This window comes from Lynx rufus, unplaced genomic scaffold, assembly GCF_022079265.1.
Source record: "Lynx rufus isolate CCGP_SWC_20201006 ecotype Redwood Valley unplaced genomic scaffold, mLynRuf1.p SCAF_1, whole genome shotgun sequence".
In the NCBI taxonomy this organism is placed as follows: domain Eukaryota; kingdom Metazoa; phylum Chordata; class Mammalia; order Carnivora; family Felidae; genus Lynx; species Lynx rufus.
In genome coordinates, this window is record NW_025814823.1 from 19,621,765 (window position 1) to 19,637,833 (window position 16,069).

At 48.0% G+C, this 16,069-nt stretch overlaps 1 protein-coding gene across 1 annotated transcript; it reads left to right on the plus strand.

The window, feature by feature from the left end:
* Window positions 1–4,725: 4,725 nt before the first annotated feature.
* On the plus strand, window positions 4,726–9,210 carry TMEM272 (transmembrane protein 272). The gene is given in 4 exon segments (XM_053722180.1): window positions 4,726–4,806; window positions 8,843–8,911; window positions 8,913–9,107; window positions 9,109–9,210. Coding segments are annotated over 4 exon segments (447 nt in total).
* Window positions 9,211–16,069: the final 6,859 nt, after the last annotated feature.

The window sequence follows — 16,069 nt, forward strand, 5'->3', positions numbered from 1 at the left end:
TTTGGTGAACATTTTGTTTTTTAAAAATGTTTATTTATTTTGAGGGAAAGAGCATGTGCACAAATTGGGGAGGGGCAGAGAGAGACGGAGACGGAGACAGACTCCCAAGCAGGCTCTGCACTGGTAGCACTCAACCTCACAAAACCGTGGGATCGTGACCAGAGTGGAAACCGAGAGTCGGACGCTTAACAAACCAAGTCACCCAGGCGCCCCTATTCGGTGAACGAACGTTTTTTAAAAAAAGAGTCCTGGGCCCCACCCGGGGAGATATTGATGCAATGTGTCCAGGGTGGGGATCCATACCTGCTTTTTTTTTTTTTTTTTTCAACGTTTATTTATTTTTGGGACAGAAAGAGACAGAGCATGAACGGGGGAGGGGCAGAGAGAGAGGGAGACACAGAATCGGAAACAGGCTCCAGGCTCTGAGCCATCAGCCCAGAGCCTGACGCGGGGCTTGAACTCCCGGACCGCGAGATCGTGACCTGGCTGAAGTCGGACGCTTAACCGACTGCGCCACCCAGGCGCCCCATACCTGCTTTTAAAAAAGCTGTCACCAGGTGATTCTGGTGCCTGTGGACCAGGTTGGGGGCCACTGGGTGAGAGGGTTTCCCAGGGCCGCTCTCCACCTCCTGTGTTCCCATGTGGAAGCCTGTCATGAGCAGTATGAAAATGCTATGGTAACATGTAGGTGCTCTGTACATTTCTCTTGCTGAACATATGGATAAATACTTCCATAAGTCACATGTATTAAATGACCTCAATTATGTCAAAGCGTGAAGTGTTGAGGGAGTGGGGAGCTCCTTAAGTAGCTAAAAATGATTGTCATGTGTCAGAATTAAACTCATGCTCTGGAATGTTGCTAATGGAGCCCCTGAGCTCTGTACACAGAACCTAGCCAGTCCTATTTCAATAGAGACCTAGAAAGCCTGGTGTTCTGGTTTCCAAGTTCACAGCATATTGGAGTAGAAATGAAAAGGGCATAGGTGTTGTTGAGTAAAACCCCAGTATCCTAATTGCTTAATGGAAATGAGGTTTCCCTTTGGGGTGATGACAACATTTTGGAACTAGATAGAGGTGGCAGTTATACAACTTTGTGAATACATTCAATGCCACTGAATACTTCACTTGAAAATGGTTAATTTTAGGGGCGCCTGGGTGGCTCAGTCAGTTAAGCATCCGACTCGGTTTTGGCTCAAGTCATGATCTCTCGGTTCATGAGATCGAGCCCCAAGTAGGGCTCTGTGCTGACAGTGCAGAGCCTGCTTGGAATTCTCTCTCTTCTCTGTGCCCCTCCCTCACTCTCATGCACATTCTCTCTTTCTCAAAATAAAATATAATTTATAAATAAATAAATAAATGCAATGGTTCATTTTATGTGCAGTTCACTCAGCAAAAAAAAAGCAGCAATACTAAAAAACAAAAAAAAAACTAATACAAAATAGTACTCTTAAAAATTTTTTTAATGTTTATTCATTTTTGAGAGAGAGAGAGAGAGAGCAAGCAGGGGAGGGGAAGAGAGAGAGGGAGTCACAGAATCGGAAGCAGGCTCCAGGCTCTGAGCTGTCAGCACAGAGACTGATGCGGGGCTCAAACTCATGAACCTCAAGATCATGACCTAAGCCGAAGTCAGTTGCTTAACTGACTGAGCCACTCAGGCACCCCAAAATAGTACTCTTAAATTTGTGACAAGTGAAAGTTGACAGCTTGTTGGGAAATAAAAGAAATAAAACTCTAAAGTTTGTACAGAACTAAAATAGCCGAGAAGTTAGGTGCCTGGGTGGCTCAGTCTTCGGCTCCAGTCACGATCTCATGATTTGTGAGCTCGAGCCCTGCATCAGGAGAGCTTGAACCCCATTTTGGGTGAGCTCTGCTTCTGTCTCTGTCCTCTTTCTCTCTCTCTGCCCTCCGTGGGGTTCTCTACCTCTTCTCTGTTTCTCTCCACCCCTCAGGGGATTGTCTCTCTCTCCCTCTCTCTCTGCCTCTCACTCACTTGTACCCTTTCTCTCAAAAATAAAAAATAAAATAGCTGAGAAGTCTGGGGCCATTTGGTGGAAGAGTAGATGATTCAACCAATTCAATAGGCCCTAAAGCTGTCATTATTACAGTGTAGTTCAAAATAAACATTTATTATATGGCTCTGCTCTATCAAGAAGACTTTCTAAGATGTTAGGTATCCCCTGCTTAGGAATCCAGGAGTATCCTTTAAAAAAAAAAACAAGTCCTGTGAAAAATCTATCAACTAAAAGATTTTTATTGAGTTAAAAAAAAAAAAAAAAAGCTTTTGGAGCCTGTGGTTTAGTTATCTGGAAAATGAGCTTAACTGGAATAGTTCATTCACTAACAAGGCTGTTTAAATGAAGCAAGAACCTATAAGGCCAGTTCCCATAGACATTATGCTAAAATCACTACACTCGCTGCCGGAAGAAAGTATTGGGGAATCACTGCTCCGTGGTTATGAGTTTCTGTTTGGGGTGTTGAAAAAGTTTTGGAACTAGGGAGTGGTGTGGATGCACAAGATTGCGAACGTAATTAGTGCCACTGAATTGTAATGTTTAAGAATGGTTACAATGGTAGGGGCGCCTGGGTGGCTCAGTCAGTTAAGCACTGACTTCAGCTCAGGTCATGATCTCATGGTCCGTGAGTTCAAGCCCCGTGTCTGGCTCTGTGCTGACGGCTTGGGAGTCTGGAGCCTGCTTTGGATTCTGTGTCTCCCCCTCTTTCTGTTCCTCCCCAGCTCGCCCTCTGTCTCTCTTTCTCAAAAATAAATAAACATTAAAAGAATTTTTTAAAATGGTTACAATGGCAAAATACTTTATATTATCACAATAAAACATGTAAAAAATAATCATTAAAACCCCATGATATGGGCCCCTCCAAAAAGCCTAAAGAGAATCATTGTGGTACTGCTCGTCAGACAGAAAGAACATCTAGAGGTAAAGTAGGTAGGTACTAAGCAATACATGAAGAACACAAGGGGAAAGACGCTTTTATTAAATTTATTAGGATCCTTTTAAGCCATCTGTGCACTGTGTGACCCTCCTGTGAGCAGCAGCTGTTTTTATTCATTAGGAATGAACAGATATAGAAGTCATTACTCAATGTTCATCTCGCAGCTGGGTTCGAATTGAAAGGCAGTTCATATCCAACAACTTTGGCCCCAAGCATTTAAAGGTCCTTGTGTGAAAAGGTTGTATCGAGACTTGGAAAGTATTTCATCTGGTAGTGGATTCAGCTGAACATCAGAGCTATCTAGGAAGGCAGGCCTCCACAGGTTGACAATTGCAGCAATGTGTGTATTTGATTTTGCTCTGGGGTCCTGGATTTGTGGGTCTCTGTATACCCAGGAATTTTTGTGAATTTCAGTGGAATATGGTATCATCGTGGGGAAATGGCTTATTTCCTGTAAGTACCCATGCCTCTAATGCATTCATGGGAAATAAAAATCAAATCGAAGCTAAAACTTTAAATGTAATTTTAACAGAAGACTTTGATTTTACAGTGAGCATCCCGTTTCTTGGGCTCTATTGACAAACGTACTGGTCAGGGCAACTTTACTATGTTGTGGTAACAAATTAACCCCGGAATCTCAACACTATGAAGCGGCTCAACACTATGAAGGTTTATTTCTTGCTCATGAACGTTCCGTTGAAAGTCAGGAGCCTCTCCAGGGTTCCAGAAGACTCCCCCAGGGTAATGTGATGACTTCACACTCCAAATGACTTCATTCTTGCTCACGGACTATCTCAACCCATGGATTCCAGGTGGTCAAAGCAGGGGAACAAAACAAAGGGCCACGTGCCAGTTTTTAAATGCTTTGGCCCCATACTGTCCCACAGCCCATTGGTTAGAAGTAGTCACACAGCATTGGCTACCCACCAGGGGGCTGGGAAGTGTGAGGGACATTCACTGAGCAATGTCTGTGCACAGCCAAGATGTGTGCTAGGACACATCCAAAGCCTGGTCATTTGAGCCAGATTGGTCACTGAGGGCAATGGGCATTTCTTATATATATATACATGTATATATATATATATATATGTGTGTGTGTGTGTATATATATATGTGTGTGTGTATATATATATATATATATACACACATATATATGTATGTATACATATATTAGGTTTCTTTCAAAAAAATTAAAAATGTTTATTTTTTAAAGAGAGAGAGAGAGACAGAGCGTGAGCAGGGGAGGGGCAGAGAGAGAGGGAGACACAGAATCTGAAGCAGGCTCCAGGCTCTGAGCTGTCAGCACAGAGCCCGATGTGGGGTTCGAACCCACAAACTGTGAGATCATGACCTGAGCCGAAGTCGGACGCTTAACCGATTGAGCCACTCAGGCACCCCCTTTCGTATATTTTAAATAATATACCATACCACCACTAGTTAATAATAGGCCTAGAAGACAGAGGCTGGAGAAAAGTAGAGAAGGCATTGCTATGGGAATTAAAATTGCCACTAAGAAAGGGTACAGTCGGTTAATACCCAAAGTGATATCTGGTCCCTGCTCTGCCTGACGTCTGGGGGACAGCCACTTAGTCCCCTGAGAATCCTGAAGATCAGGTGGCCAGTGAGGCTGGGCATGCTCCACAAGCAGGGGATTGGGTTACAGTTTCCATGAGGAGCATTTGGGCCTCTGCAGAAGTCTACTGCATCTTCCCAGCTGGCTTTATGCTTTTGAATGCACTTCTCTTCATCCTTTTTCATTCTCTCCCCTCTGTAGGGATGAAGTTTTTGGAGGGCTGCCCCATACAGACCCTCATCCCTCTCTATTTGCTAGCGGGTGGGATCATTGGAGCCTTAAAGGTGAAGTCTATTTATCCACTGTTTAGTTTTTGCAGAAATTTAACTTACAGGCACGTGACACACAGCCTTTAATTGTCTGCTGCTCACGGGGGAGCCAGGACAACTCCCCTCCCTAAGCACAGGGTTCTGGAAGCAGTGGGGCAAGGTGGATCCTGAAGTCTGCTTGCAGAGACGTGGGTTTTTCCTGATGAGGAGCATTCGCCCAGAGCTGGGCATCTTTGCAGTAGCCTCCCTCCTGCCGCCCTGAGAGCAATGTGCTAATTTGTGGCTTTGGTCTGAAAACAGTTAAAGCAGAGGAGTGGCTGACTGCCAACTAATTCTACCTTTGAATTGAGCCGCGTTATCTTGGCCTCTCTCTGCTTCTTTTTAGAAAGGTTCCTGTGGAGGGCAGTGGAGTTTGCATCTGGTTGAAATGTATTTGGTTTTAGCAGCTCTTATTTCTGTGTCTCTCCTAGCGCTCAACCGACCGGCAGAGAAACCACTAGCTGCAGTCATCAATCAGACGTTAAACTCTGATGTTTCAGGGGAGGAGGGGCTTCTCTGTGACTCTCAAGTTCATGTCAGTGTAGGGAGCCGATCTGCTCCTGGGTTGTACCGACATCTGTTTTAACAGGAAAAGTGACAGAAGAAAAAAACATCAAGGGTCCTGGAGAGTCTACAGGTGTCAAAATCCCTGGCCCACAGAAATGTCCCACCTGTCCAAAGCACCTCAGGTCTAAGGTATCTTAGGTCCACATCCATTCATCAGTGACCCTTCCCAACCGTCCGAGCTGCCCTCAAAGCTTCCTGTATCAAAAGCTAGAAAACACAAGCATCCGTTTTTCCAAAATGGTTGCATAGAGATGAAGCACAGAAGAAAACCATCAGGAGTGCCGTATATAAAATTTCATTTGGACGCACTGTCTGATTTCTTTGCCAGCATCTTTGTGGTGCTTGGGGCCTTCTGAAGATGCTGGCCAGTGGCATCAGTCAGGATATTGGTTAGGACATCAAAGGAGTGTCTTGCTGTTCTATGTAATCAGAAGTCACCAGCTCAAGTCATGGGAAGCAGGTCTGAACCTTTTGTGTCTGAGGTTACGTCACCATGAAATGCCCTCAACTCCTAACGGCAGGGCAGGGGCAGTGTTCTGGAATGTGCAATAACACGCGTTCCCCCCCCCCCCCCCCGCCGTGACAACATCCCCACGGGATCAGCTGGGACTCTGGCTCCAAGTAAACCCAGAGGCTCTCTGCTCAGTGGGGCTTCTTATCCCCTGTGGCCCCGTGGTATGAGGGGAAAAGCCCTAATGGACCGAGCGCCATAGAGATGTTCAAAACAAGGGCAACGTTTTCAGCAGTAATTACCTCTGCTCAGCCCTCCCTCACTTGGCTACCTCATCATCAGGCCGTGAAGTGAAACTTTCCTGTGGAGATGTTACCGTCCATGGGGTCTGTTCCTCTTAACAACGGCAAACTTTTCCTTTATGAAATCCGGCCCAGAACCCAAAGGTAATTTATTTTAATGAACAAACTAGGGCCCTGATAAACAGCACTGATTTTTTTTTTCCTGGCAATCTAGAACTGTTTGCAGCCAAATTAAATTTTTGTGCTCATCGTAGCGAGGTAATACACAGTGAGTCCGTAACTGTTAGAGAGCAACAGCAAACAGATTTATAGAATCCCTAGATGGAGAAGTTTGCCGGTGATACCAATGCTCTGTCTTTAACCCTCTCGGAACACTGCGCCACAGTGCCCAGCATCCTTTCTAAAATGCAGCAATAGCACCACGGTATTGCATCTTGTTGACGAGAAAGCAGAGCATCAGTGAGTGGACATTTCCCAGGATCACCAAAAAGAACTGAGTCATGACCCACTGGAAGATCATGAAGTGAATTTAGTAGGTTGTGACCATTAAACAAAATGGAATAGAGGGACTCCTGGGTGGCTCAGTCGGTTCAGCGTCTGACTGTTGATTTCGGCTTAGGTCACGGTCTCACGGTTCGTGGGACCGAGCCCCACGTCGGACTCTGCACTGACAGTGCAAAGCCTGCTTGGGATTCTCTCTCTCCCTCTCTGTGCCCCTCCCCCACCTGTGCTCGCACGCTCTCCCTCTCTAAATAAACATTAAAAAAAATAGAATAGAAAATACTAGAGTGCCCAGTAAGCATGGTGTGATAAACACATACACGTGTGTTTGGGCATATGGGCCATATAATTTAATCCAAATCGGGACACTTTTGAGAGTACACAGGGGCTTTAATAATCATGCCAGGAAAATCCCGTAAACCAGGACTCTGAGCCAACAAGGACACACGGTCCCCCAATTACTAGGTTGCGATGTCAAAGGTATTTGTTACTGAGGACCGTGTTAAAAAGAAAGTTTCAGAAACACTGATTTAGTGGCCATTAACCTACCTAATGCCCCACCTCATCCCCAATAGCCCACTGCTCAGTGATCATTTCTACCACCCAGTGAGTGCTTACTATGTGCCAGGTGAGGTGCTAAGGGCTTTGCCCCATTTTGAACCTAGTCCTCACAATACCCCTTTGAGGCAAGTACTTGTATCAGAAAGGAGTTTTGAATACGAGGAACAAAAAATCGGGAGGAAAGGCCCCCACGGCATCCAGAACCTACCAGGCCTGTGACGTGGCCTGGAGGTAGCAGGAAAGTCTGCTGGGGTCCGCCCTTTACGAGGCAGGGGGCCTGTTGTGCAGCCCTCTAATCAGGACCAGGTACTCGTGTTATAAAGTCGTGTGATGGAAGGGTGCGGGGACAGTCGAAGGAAAGTCTGTACGCCTGGCTTCCAGGCATAGCTGCATAGCACAGTGACTTGCCAGACACAGTGAGCCGGGGGTGAGAAGACAGGAGGACCACAGGGCAGGGCAAAGGCACCCCTGAGGCACGAGCCACGTGTTGTGACTGCGCAAAGTCGTGAGCAAGAGGGCAGGTGAACCAAACACAGCTGGACCCTGTCTCTTCTTTCTCATGGGGAAAGAATCACTAGAGGTACAACCAGCATGGTAGCTATTGATTGGTTACAGCAGATGAGGAGCAGGGAGGCTCCCGGGTTTCTAGCTTGGACAGTGTCACCCAAATGAGAGGCATATGGAAGGTAACGAGTTATGTCTTCAACATACTGAGCCGAGGGCCTGAGGGCACTCGGGGGAGCCTCACACGTGTCCGAGGTCTGGAGGAAAGTTCTGGAAGGGAGCCGCAGACTAGGGCGCCATCAGCCTATAGGTGGGTGAGGTCAGGGCCTGGGCCATATTTGTGAGGGTCACCAAAGAGGGAAGCTACTGAAAGAGGCCCAGAGAGAGAATGGCTTGGTGGAAAGGAAGCCAGCTTTGGCTGAAGACAGACCTGGTGCCTGGATCTTCCACTTTTTGTACACATGACCTTGGCCGAAATTCTTAAACGTCCTGGTCCTCAGCTCCTTTGTTTCTAAAGTGAGGAAAGTAATGTACGCTTCCATAGGGTTGTTTTAAATAAGACAACCTGCCTAAAAATAAAAGCACTTAGTATCTGTCTTAGCTCAGGCTGCCGTTGACAAGATGCCACAGACCAAGTTGCTTCCATAACAGACATTCAGTAGGGGGAGGGAGGAGGACACTTTCAGATGATGACCATATGCAGGTTTGCAGTCATGGGAGGATGGGGAGCAGGTCACTGGAGCCAGGAAGGCCAGGGATGACCTCAAGGATGATGAAACAAACCAGAGCAGCAGCGACACTCTGGGTGTGGACATATATTCCAGTCAACTAATCCCTTGTCCAAAGCAGCTCACACATCAAAATAGAAAATGCCACCAAGGATGCTGACTAAGGATTGATGCCTTCATTCTTGCCAGTTCTAATTCTTCAAAATTAAATTTCACTCCTTGGCGGCATTTCCAACTCTAGTGTGGGCACTTTGCGCATTAAATCTCCCTCTCTCTCTGTTCCTCTCCTGGCTTCTATTCCCTCTCCTCCACCTGCTTTGCTGCCTTGCCCTCTGACCCCCCCATCCCCCCCATCCCCCCTCCCCCCCCCCCCCCGCCATCGGCCAACCACAACTCAGGTGTCTCTCCTGCTGCATGACTCTACCAGGACGAGGCGGCTTGTGGCCAAGGCCGTGGTGATTGACGACCAACCAGGACGATGATGCATATCCCTGGAGGCAGACCGTGTGCAAGTATTATATCCACCTCAGCCTCAGCCTCTTCCTTTTCCTCTGGTTCCTTTTGGGGAATTACGGGGCCCTCTCCGTTTACCTGCCTGATTTTATTCCCCCTTTCCAGCAGCCTCAGGATTACTGTGACAAAACCCTGTACCCCTGTGCCGTAGGGAGTCCTCGTGCTCCGCCACACCATGCTGGTCCTGCTCATCCTGTGCAGTGGGCGTGTCTATGTGTGGTCCAGGTGGAGATTCGTTGTCGATGGAGACTGAGAATCACCCCCTCCGGCACACACAGGCACACATTCGCGCATGCGCAGCTCCACACACTCACATGCACACACGCGCACGTATATGCAAACACGCACCCACGCACACTCTGCACACTCATGCGCAATTGCAAGAGGAGGGCACACTGTAAAGCAATAAGACGTCCCTCCAGGCAGTGAAGAAACCACCAAAATGCACTGCGTGTTTTTATTCTAGGCAGACTAAAGGAGCGCTTGCCTCCCTGGGCCTGGGGGAAGCCCTGTGGTTCTTTCCAGAGTGGGACTTTTGTACTCATGAGTTTGCAGAGGCATCTTTTTATGTGAGGGGATGAGGCGAGGGAGGCAAAGACTGGGAGGCTCTTTCCAGCTACAGGCAGTTCCAATGACCGTCACAAGAGCAAGTTTTGCTGCTGTTACTGTTGCTACTGCTGTGTTGTCATCCAGCCGCGGGCAACCTGAAATTGTAGAAAGGGATATCTTTCCAACAAGACATATATCTTAGCTTCACTTGGGTGGCTTTGTTATGAACAGGAGAAAGGTGCTCTGTTTAATGACTCCGGGTGTCTTTTGGGAAAGAGCTCTCTTTCCCAGCCCCAAATCAGACGGGTTTGATTGGACCGGTAAGGGCATCCCAAGGGCAGCTATAAAGGCTGCCAAAGTCAAGGAAGTCAGTGCCCCTGGGGCTCCGGTCTGGCCCGTGAGCCTGGCGTCACGGAGGGTAGCGTGCCCTCCCTGTGTGCCTTGGGGTAGTCCTACTGCAAATTCTTTGCTTGGCCTGAGTCCGCTTCTTTCCCTGGCCATCTGTGTACATCTCTGTAATGTGCTCCTGGCACAAACCAGTTTCGTGTAGGTTTTGGCCAGGTTGCACGTGGTGTCGTTAATGCAGGTGTTTTGGGGTTTTTTTTTGTTTTTTGGTTTTTGGTTTTTTTTTTTTTTTTTTTTTTTTTTGGTCTCTGAGTTTAAATACTCTACAGTAGCAAATCTACTTGATGTCAGGTTAGGGCTGGGCAGGCTTTTGCAAATCCATTTATCTGGAAGTTCAGGATGACACCGAAGAGCAAACACTAACATCCCTCCCGCTGCTGTCGTTAGGGGTGAAGTTCCTGAGAGCTGGGGTACCAGGCCATGCGGTGCCGTCAGCGGGGGCGCACCGATGCTTTAGAATCTTGGGTGAAGACTCTGTCGTGTGTGTTTCTAGGGGCAGTGCCCGCCCAGGGGGACAGTGGCCCCTTCGTAGTTGTGCTTCTGTCGCAGCCTCTGTATGTTACCTGGTGCCTAGCTACTGCTTGCTTTCGAGGCGGGGGGGGGGGGTGCTTTGTAAGAAGACCAACCCCAAAGTGGCCATCCGTGTGGCCTCCTCTCCCTGCTTCCAGAGAAAAGGACCTAGGAGTTCACGGTGAGTTTGGGCATCTGTCACCTGCTGTTACATTTGGTCCAGGTTCCTCCCAGGTCGGAAGAAGGTGCTGGAAGCGCCCTCTGCTGGGCCAAGGGCAGAAAGCCCTTAACTTTGCCTCTACCCCTCTGGGACTTTGCTGTTTTCATCTTCGCCCGAGCCTTTCAAGATTAGAGGGAATACGACTTGAAGTTCCTGCCATCATCTGGGATGCCCGAAGTCACTCTCATTGTGCCCCACATCACCTTCTCCATGCCGGGGGCTCCGACACTAGAGCAGGCAAGGTGTTCCATGGGCACCCCCTTCCACCCTGCCTGCCTTAGGTGATGACTCACCAGTCACTCCCAGTCGCTTAGCTACTGTTTGGACACAAATGAACAAAGCCAGCAGAGCCCATTTGTAAGCTCAATCCAGGCCACACGTCAACCATCACTTCACTTAGCATCTCTGACACAAACTCCTGAGCAGGGCTTGAAAAGAGTGTCCAAAAAAGTAAACCAAGCCTACACAGTTAGGCGAAGCCAGACTCTGTACTCGCGGAGGAGAATGGCCTGGCAGCCCTCTGCAGAGGCAGGCTCCCCAAGTGCACAGGGACCACACCGCCGGCTCAGGCACGCCAGAGCCTAGGATGGCAAACAGATTTGTTCTCTCCCGCTAGCTCCCATCACGGCTGTGCGTTGTGTTGGGAATGACCCTGAGGATCTGAGACTCAACAAGGAGGTGTGAGGGGACCCATACAGTCCCACTGGGGGTGACCCTGGGGTTCTGAGGACCTGGCAAATGGAGGTTCTCCCACTCACATCTCAGCACGGTCCTCACCTCATAGTGATGCATTGTGCCCTTGTGAGTGACTCACAGGAGGAGTCTGGCCATGGACAGGCCACGACAAGGGCTCCTTGTCACTGACTCCTCTTCATCTGCGGGCACTGAGGACCTAAGCCCATGCACCCACAGTCCTGCCACACACATGCTTCTGAGATGTTGTTGCTGGGGCCTGGGCAAAGGTGGAAAGAGCTTGCAAAAAAAAAAATCTTTTTAAAAATCATAAACTTGCTGTTAGACTGCAGATATAGGCTAGTGCATTGGGTACCCCTGTAGCCAGGTCCCAGATGCTGGTGATTCCCAGTTTCTGATAGGCATGACTATCCCCGGAGTGTCACAGAAATCGCTGTGTTGGTATACACGATGACTTACCAAATATGCTTGAGAAAGTGGCAACTTATCCCCGTTCCCAGAAATAGCTTGGTAGAAGAATTAATTCCTCCTTTCATTCCATTCCCTATATTTATATCTTGTTTCACAATGAATTTGGAGGGTCTTTAAATGCTGTATTTGAGGGGCGCCTGAGTGGCTTAGTCGGTTAAACATCTGACTTCAGCTCAGGTTATGATCTCACAGTTTGTGAGTTCAAGCCCCACGTCGGGCTCTGTGCTGACAGCTCAGAGCCTGGAGCCTGTTTCGGATTCTGTGTCTCCCTCTTTCTCTCGCCCCTCCCCCACTTGCACTCTATCTCATCTCTCTCAAAAATAAATAAACATGAAAAAAATTTTTAAATGGTGTTATTTGAGACAATAAAATTAAAGAAAAAATATATAGTCAAAAATCAAACGATAGGAGGGGCGCCTGGATGGCTCAGCCGGTTAAGCTTCCAACTTCAGCTTGGGTCATAATTTCACAGTTCATGAGTTTGAGCCCTGCATCAGGCTCTCTGCTGTCAGCACAGAGCCCACTTCAGATTCTCTGTCCCCTTCTCTCTCTGCCCCTCCCCCCAGCCCCCGCTTGCTCTCTCTCTCTCTCAAAAATAAACATTAAAAAAATAGAACTACAGGAAAAACTAAGATGGTTAGAAAGCAGTTTTCAACGTCTTTTTCCCCCTACACCAACACACTAGAGTCTCAACCTAGAGGGAGTGGTGAAGAAATGTGACAGCTTTCATATGTGCCCTACCCCCTTCGCAAAGGGAGAGTATTGGTCGTAGGCCCTTGATAATTACTAAAACCTGGACTACATTTTTGGCTTTGAGTTTCCTTGCCACCAAAGAGGTAAGGAAAATCAGCTACAAACTGCCCATTTTCTGTGGAGTCAAAAAATACGCCCCCTCAGGAGAAACATGGGTTAAGTCTGAAAGACCATATAATACATGTGTCCATTCGTAGCGGGAACACGGCGTGATTCAGTGGGTGACATCTTCAGCATACTGTACAAAGACACTAGCAGCCTTTGAATGATAATTTATTAGGGCCTCCTTCAACAGATGGTGAAGTGGTTACGACGAGGCACCTTTCAGAAAGGTTCTGGGCCAAGGCAAATTGTCCATGACTACGGTTCTCTCAAGGTCTGGCTTAACCCAGAGAGAACTTTCAGAGGGTCTAGGAAGTGATCAGCTGCATGTCCTTTATGTGATTCCCGGTTAGGATCATTTCCCTCATCTGGGGTTTTGGTGGAAGACGAGCGTGCGAAATTCAGAGTTATTACCCAGAGCCTCGGGGTGCACCCCGCACTGATGCTAAGCAGACTGCAAACACCGGCACAATGAAAGCACCTCGCCAAGAGTGACCCAGAAGTCAGCCATCCCTTCTTTGCAGGAATGGTTTTCTGGGGAAATTAACATGATAACATCTGAACTTGAGAGTGCTAAAAAAAAAAAAAATGGGACCATTTCACGGGAGCCAACCACACCCGTGGCTCACAGACCTCAGTGAACCATCAGAACCACCCAAGGGTTTGTTTAAAATGCAGAAGCATGGCCCCCAGAAATTCTGATTCTGTGGGTCAGGGGACCACCCCTGTGCACTCAGGCCACGCAGGAGTCACAGACTGACCCAGAACTGTTCCATCATAGTTGCGAGCATGAGAAGAGGCTTCTCTGTCTTAGCACGAGAAGAGGCAAAGCGGTCAAAAACTTGCACTTTTGTATAACTGAATCTTGTGCTTCATTTCCTTGTGGGCGTTTTTCATTGTTGATGACATAAACTTGGAACAATTGTTCCTCAGTGCCTTCCCTGAATACCCTGGGGGAGATCATCCTCCAGGCCTTGGGACGCTTCTCTTGTTCTTTCCTCCAGCGATTACCATGGGTACAGACCATACACAGGAGCCAACGACCGTCAGGGGCCTGTTCAAGGCAAATTTTGCTCCATAAAACTCATAATCCTCAGGTGGACAAACGAGTTCATGGTGGATTCTAGAACAATGAACTCCTAAAAATCCTTATTGATTCTGGTGGCAATTTCCCTTTTCATGAGTATGGAACTAAGAAGAAAGCAAATCTCTCGTTTACAGAGGTCGAATTTCAATAGTTCACTTTTTAGGCCAGCCTGGTACGATAGCTGCCAACTTATCTTGGCATCTTAGGAGACAGCCTCTTGGTATCGCCCACAGAAGTGAAATAGCAGGTGGGTGTTTCTCAAATGCATCTTCTGTTGTTTTCTCTAGAACACTCTCTTTGTTAGATCAGTTAGCTTTTTTTTTTTAATATATTTTTTTTAACGTTTTATTTATTTTTGAGACAGGGAGAGACAGAGCATGAACAGGGGAGGGTCAGAGAGAGGGAGACACAGAATCGGAAACAGGCTCCAGGCTCTGAGCTGTCAGCACAGAGCCCGACGCGGGGCTCGAACTCACGGACCACGAGATCATGACCTGAGCCGAAGTCGGCCACTTAACTGGCTGAGCCACCCAGGCGCCCCTAGATCAGTTAGCTTTTAAACTTTCTTACTGCATTGTATGGAGGTAAAGTTTCAAAGGCAAAGAAAAGACAACTCACACTTTATGCTGGTCCCACTCCAGGTGAGGTAGTAAGGGTTTGCAAATATGGCAAGTTCTAATAAAGGCACCAAAATCTCGTGACTGAGAATGTCTCTCTGTTCTGACTGCCTCCTATTCACCCCATTGGTGAGAGAGGGGTCTCTTGCCCTAAATGCTGGGAGATGGCTGAGCACACAACAGTTGGTTGCTGGACAGATGAGAATGATGGTGCTTCACTGGTCACATACATTCACAGCCCGGCAGGGAGGATGCAGCATGCTGTGCAGGGCCGCATGGAGGCTGCACGGAGAAACAGACTGAGCAACCAGGGATCTCAGGGGTCATGCTCTGTAGAAATAAGGTGGGGTGGGGGGTAAGCTCTGGTTCTGGCAGGAGAATGCGATGGGCTTGTTTGAATAACATCTGGAGCTGGCAGGGAGGTGAAACTCGTTACGCTGAGGAGCGGGTGGGGTGCAGCCAGTCGTCCGGGGGAACGAGCAGGTGGGAGCCTTTCCTGCCTCGTGGGGGGCATATCTGGTAAGAGCAGGGGAACTCATGGTAAGGCCTCTGGGAGGCTAAATATGTCAAGGAAGCTGATGAAATTTGGGGCCTTCCAATCACCCTCCAAGATCAATCTCTGCCTTTATTTGCCTATCTTCCCCAGATTACTTAGTCCTGGATTCAAATCTAGATTTGAATTTTCTCAACAACCAAAGCAGAAGGCAGATCAATCAATCATGAGATATACATTGTCCGTGAAGAAAAAAAAAAGGGGGGGAGGGTGGCGCCTTGGTGGCTCAGTTGGTTAAACATCTGACTCCAGCTCGGGTCATGATCTCGCAGTTCGTGAGTTCGAGCCCCGCGTCGGGCTCTGTGCTGACAGCTCAGAGCCTAGAGCCTGCTTTGGAGTCTATGTCTCCTTCTCTCTCTGCCCCTCCCCTGCTCACACTCTGTCTCTCTCTCTCTCTCTCTCTCAAAAATAAATAAATATTAAAAAAAAAAAAAAGCTGCTCCCCACCATCAACACCCAGGTTAGAACACTCACTTCCTGGACAGCTCTGGCCCTGGTCAGCAGCTCCGAGCCCTTCCAATTGTCTGATGATTTTCCCCACAATTGCAAAAATCTTGCAGTCTCACTGGATTCTTCCATTTTTTTTTTTTACTCTTTATTTCTTTATTTGAATATTTCAGCTTTAAAATGTCCTGTAGCCTGTACTTTTTCATAGCCGCCCCCCCCCAAAAAAAGGTGTTCACAAATTGATTTACAGCTTATAAGTTTGTTTATAAAGAAGCCAGTGTCTGTTCAGTTCCCAGTTCACTGGCGGAAGCAGGTGTGGCCCAGATCCCGCTGGGACTCCCTGTGCCAGCCCCACGGGGGCACCCCAGTTGCAGCAGGTGCTGTGGCTGATGGCTCACATCTGCAGCCTTTCCCGGAAACCCACTCTGGGTTAGTACAGCCAGCTTGCCAGGATGCACCCAGACTTACCCCCGTCCCCACCCCCCAACATATGCAGTTACTCATACTAAGGACTGAGTCGGGGAAGAGAGAGTAAAAGCCCAGCTCCCTTGGTTCAGGGCAGGTCAAGCTCTGTGGTGTCATTCACAGTCCAGAGCTTTCCGTGGATTCAGGCCAGGCTTCATCAGAAGCCACATCCTTTCCCATCTTCTTCCTCTTTCCTACCTTGCAATTTCGTCTTCCCAAGACCACTCCCTCAACACGTCC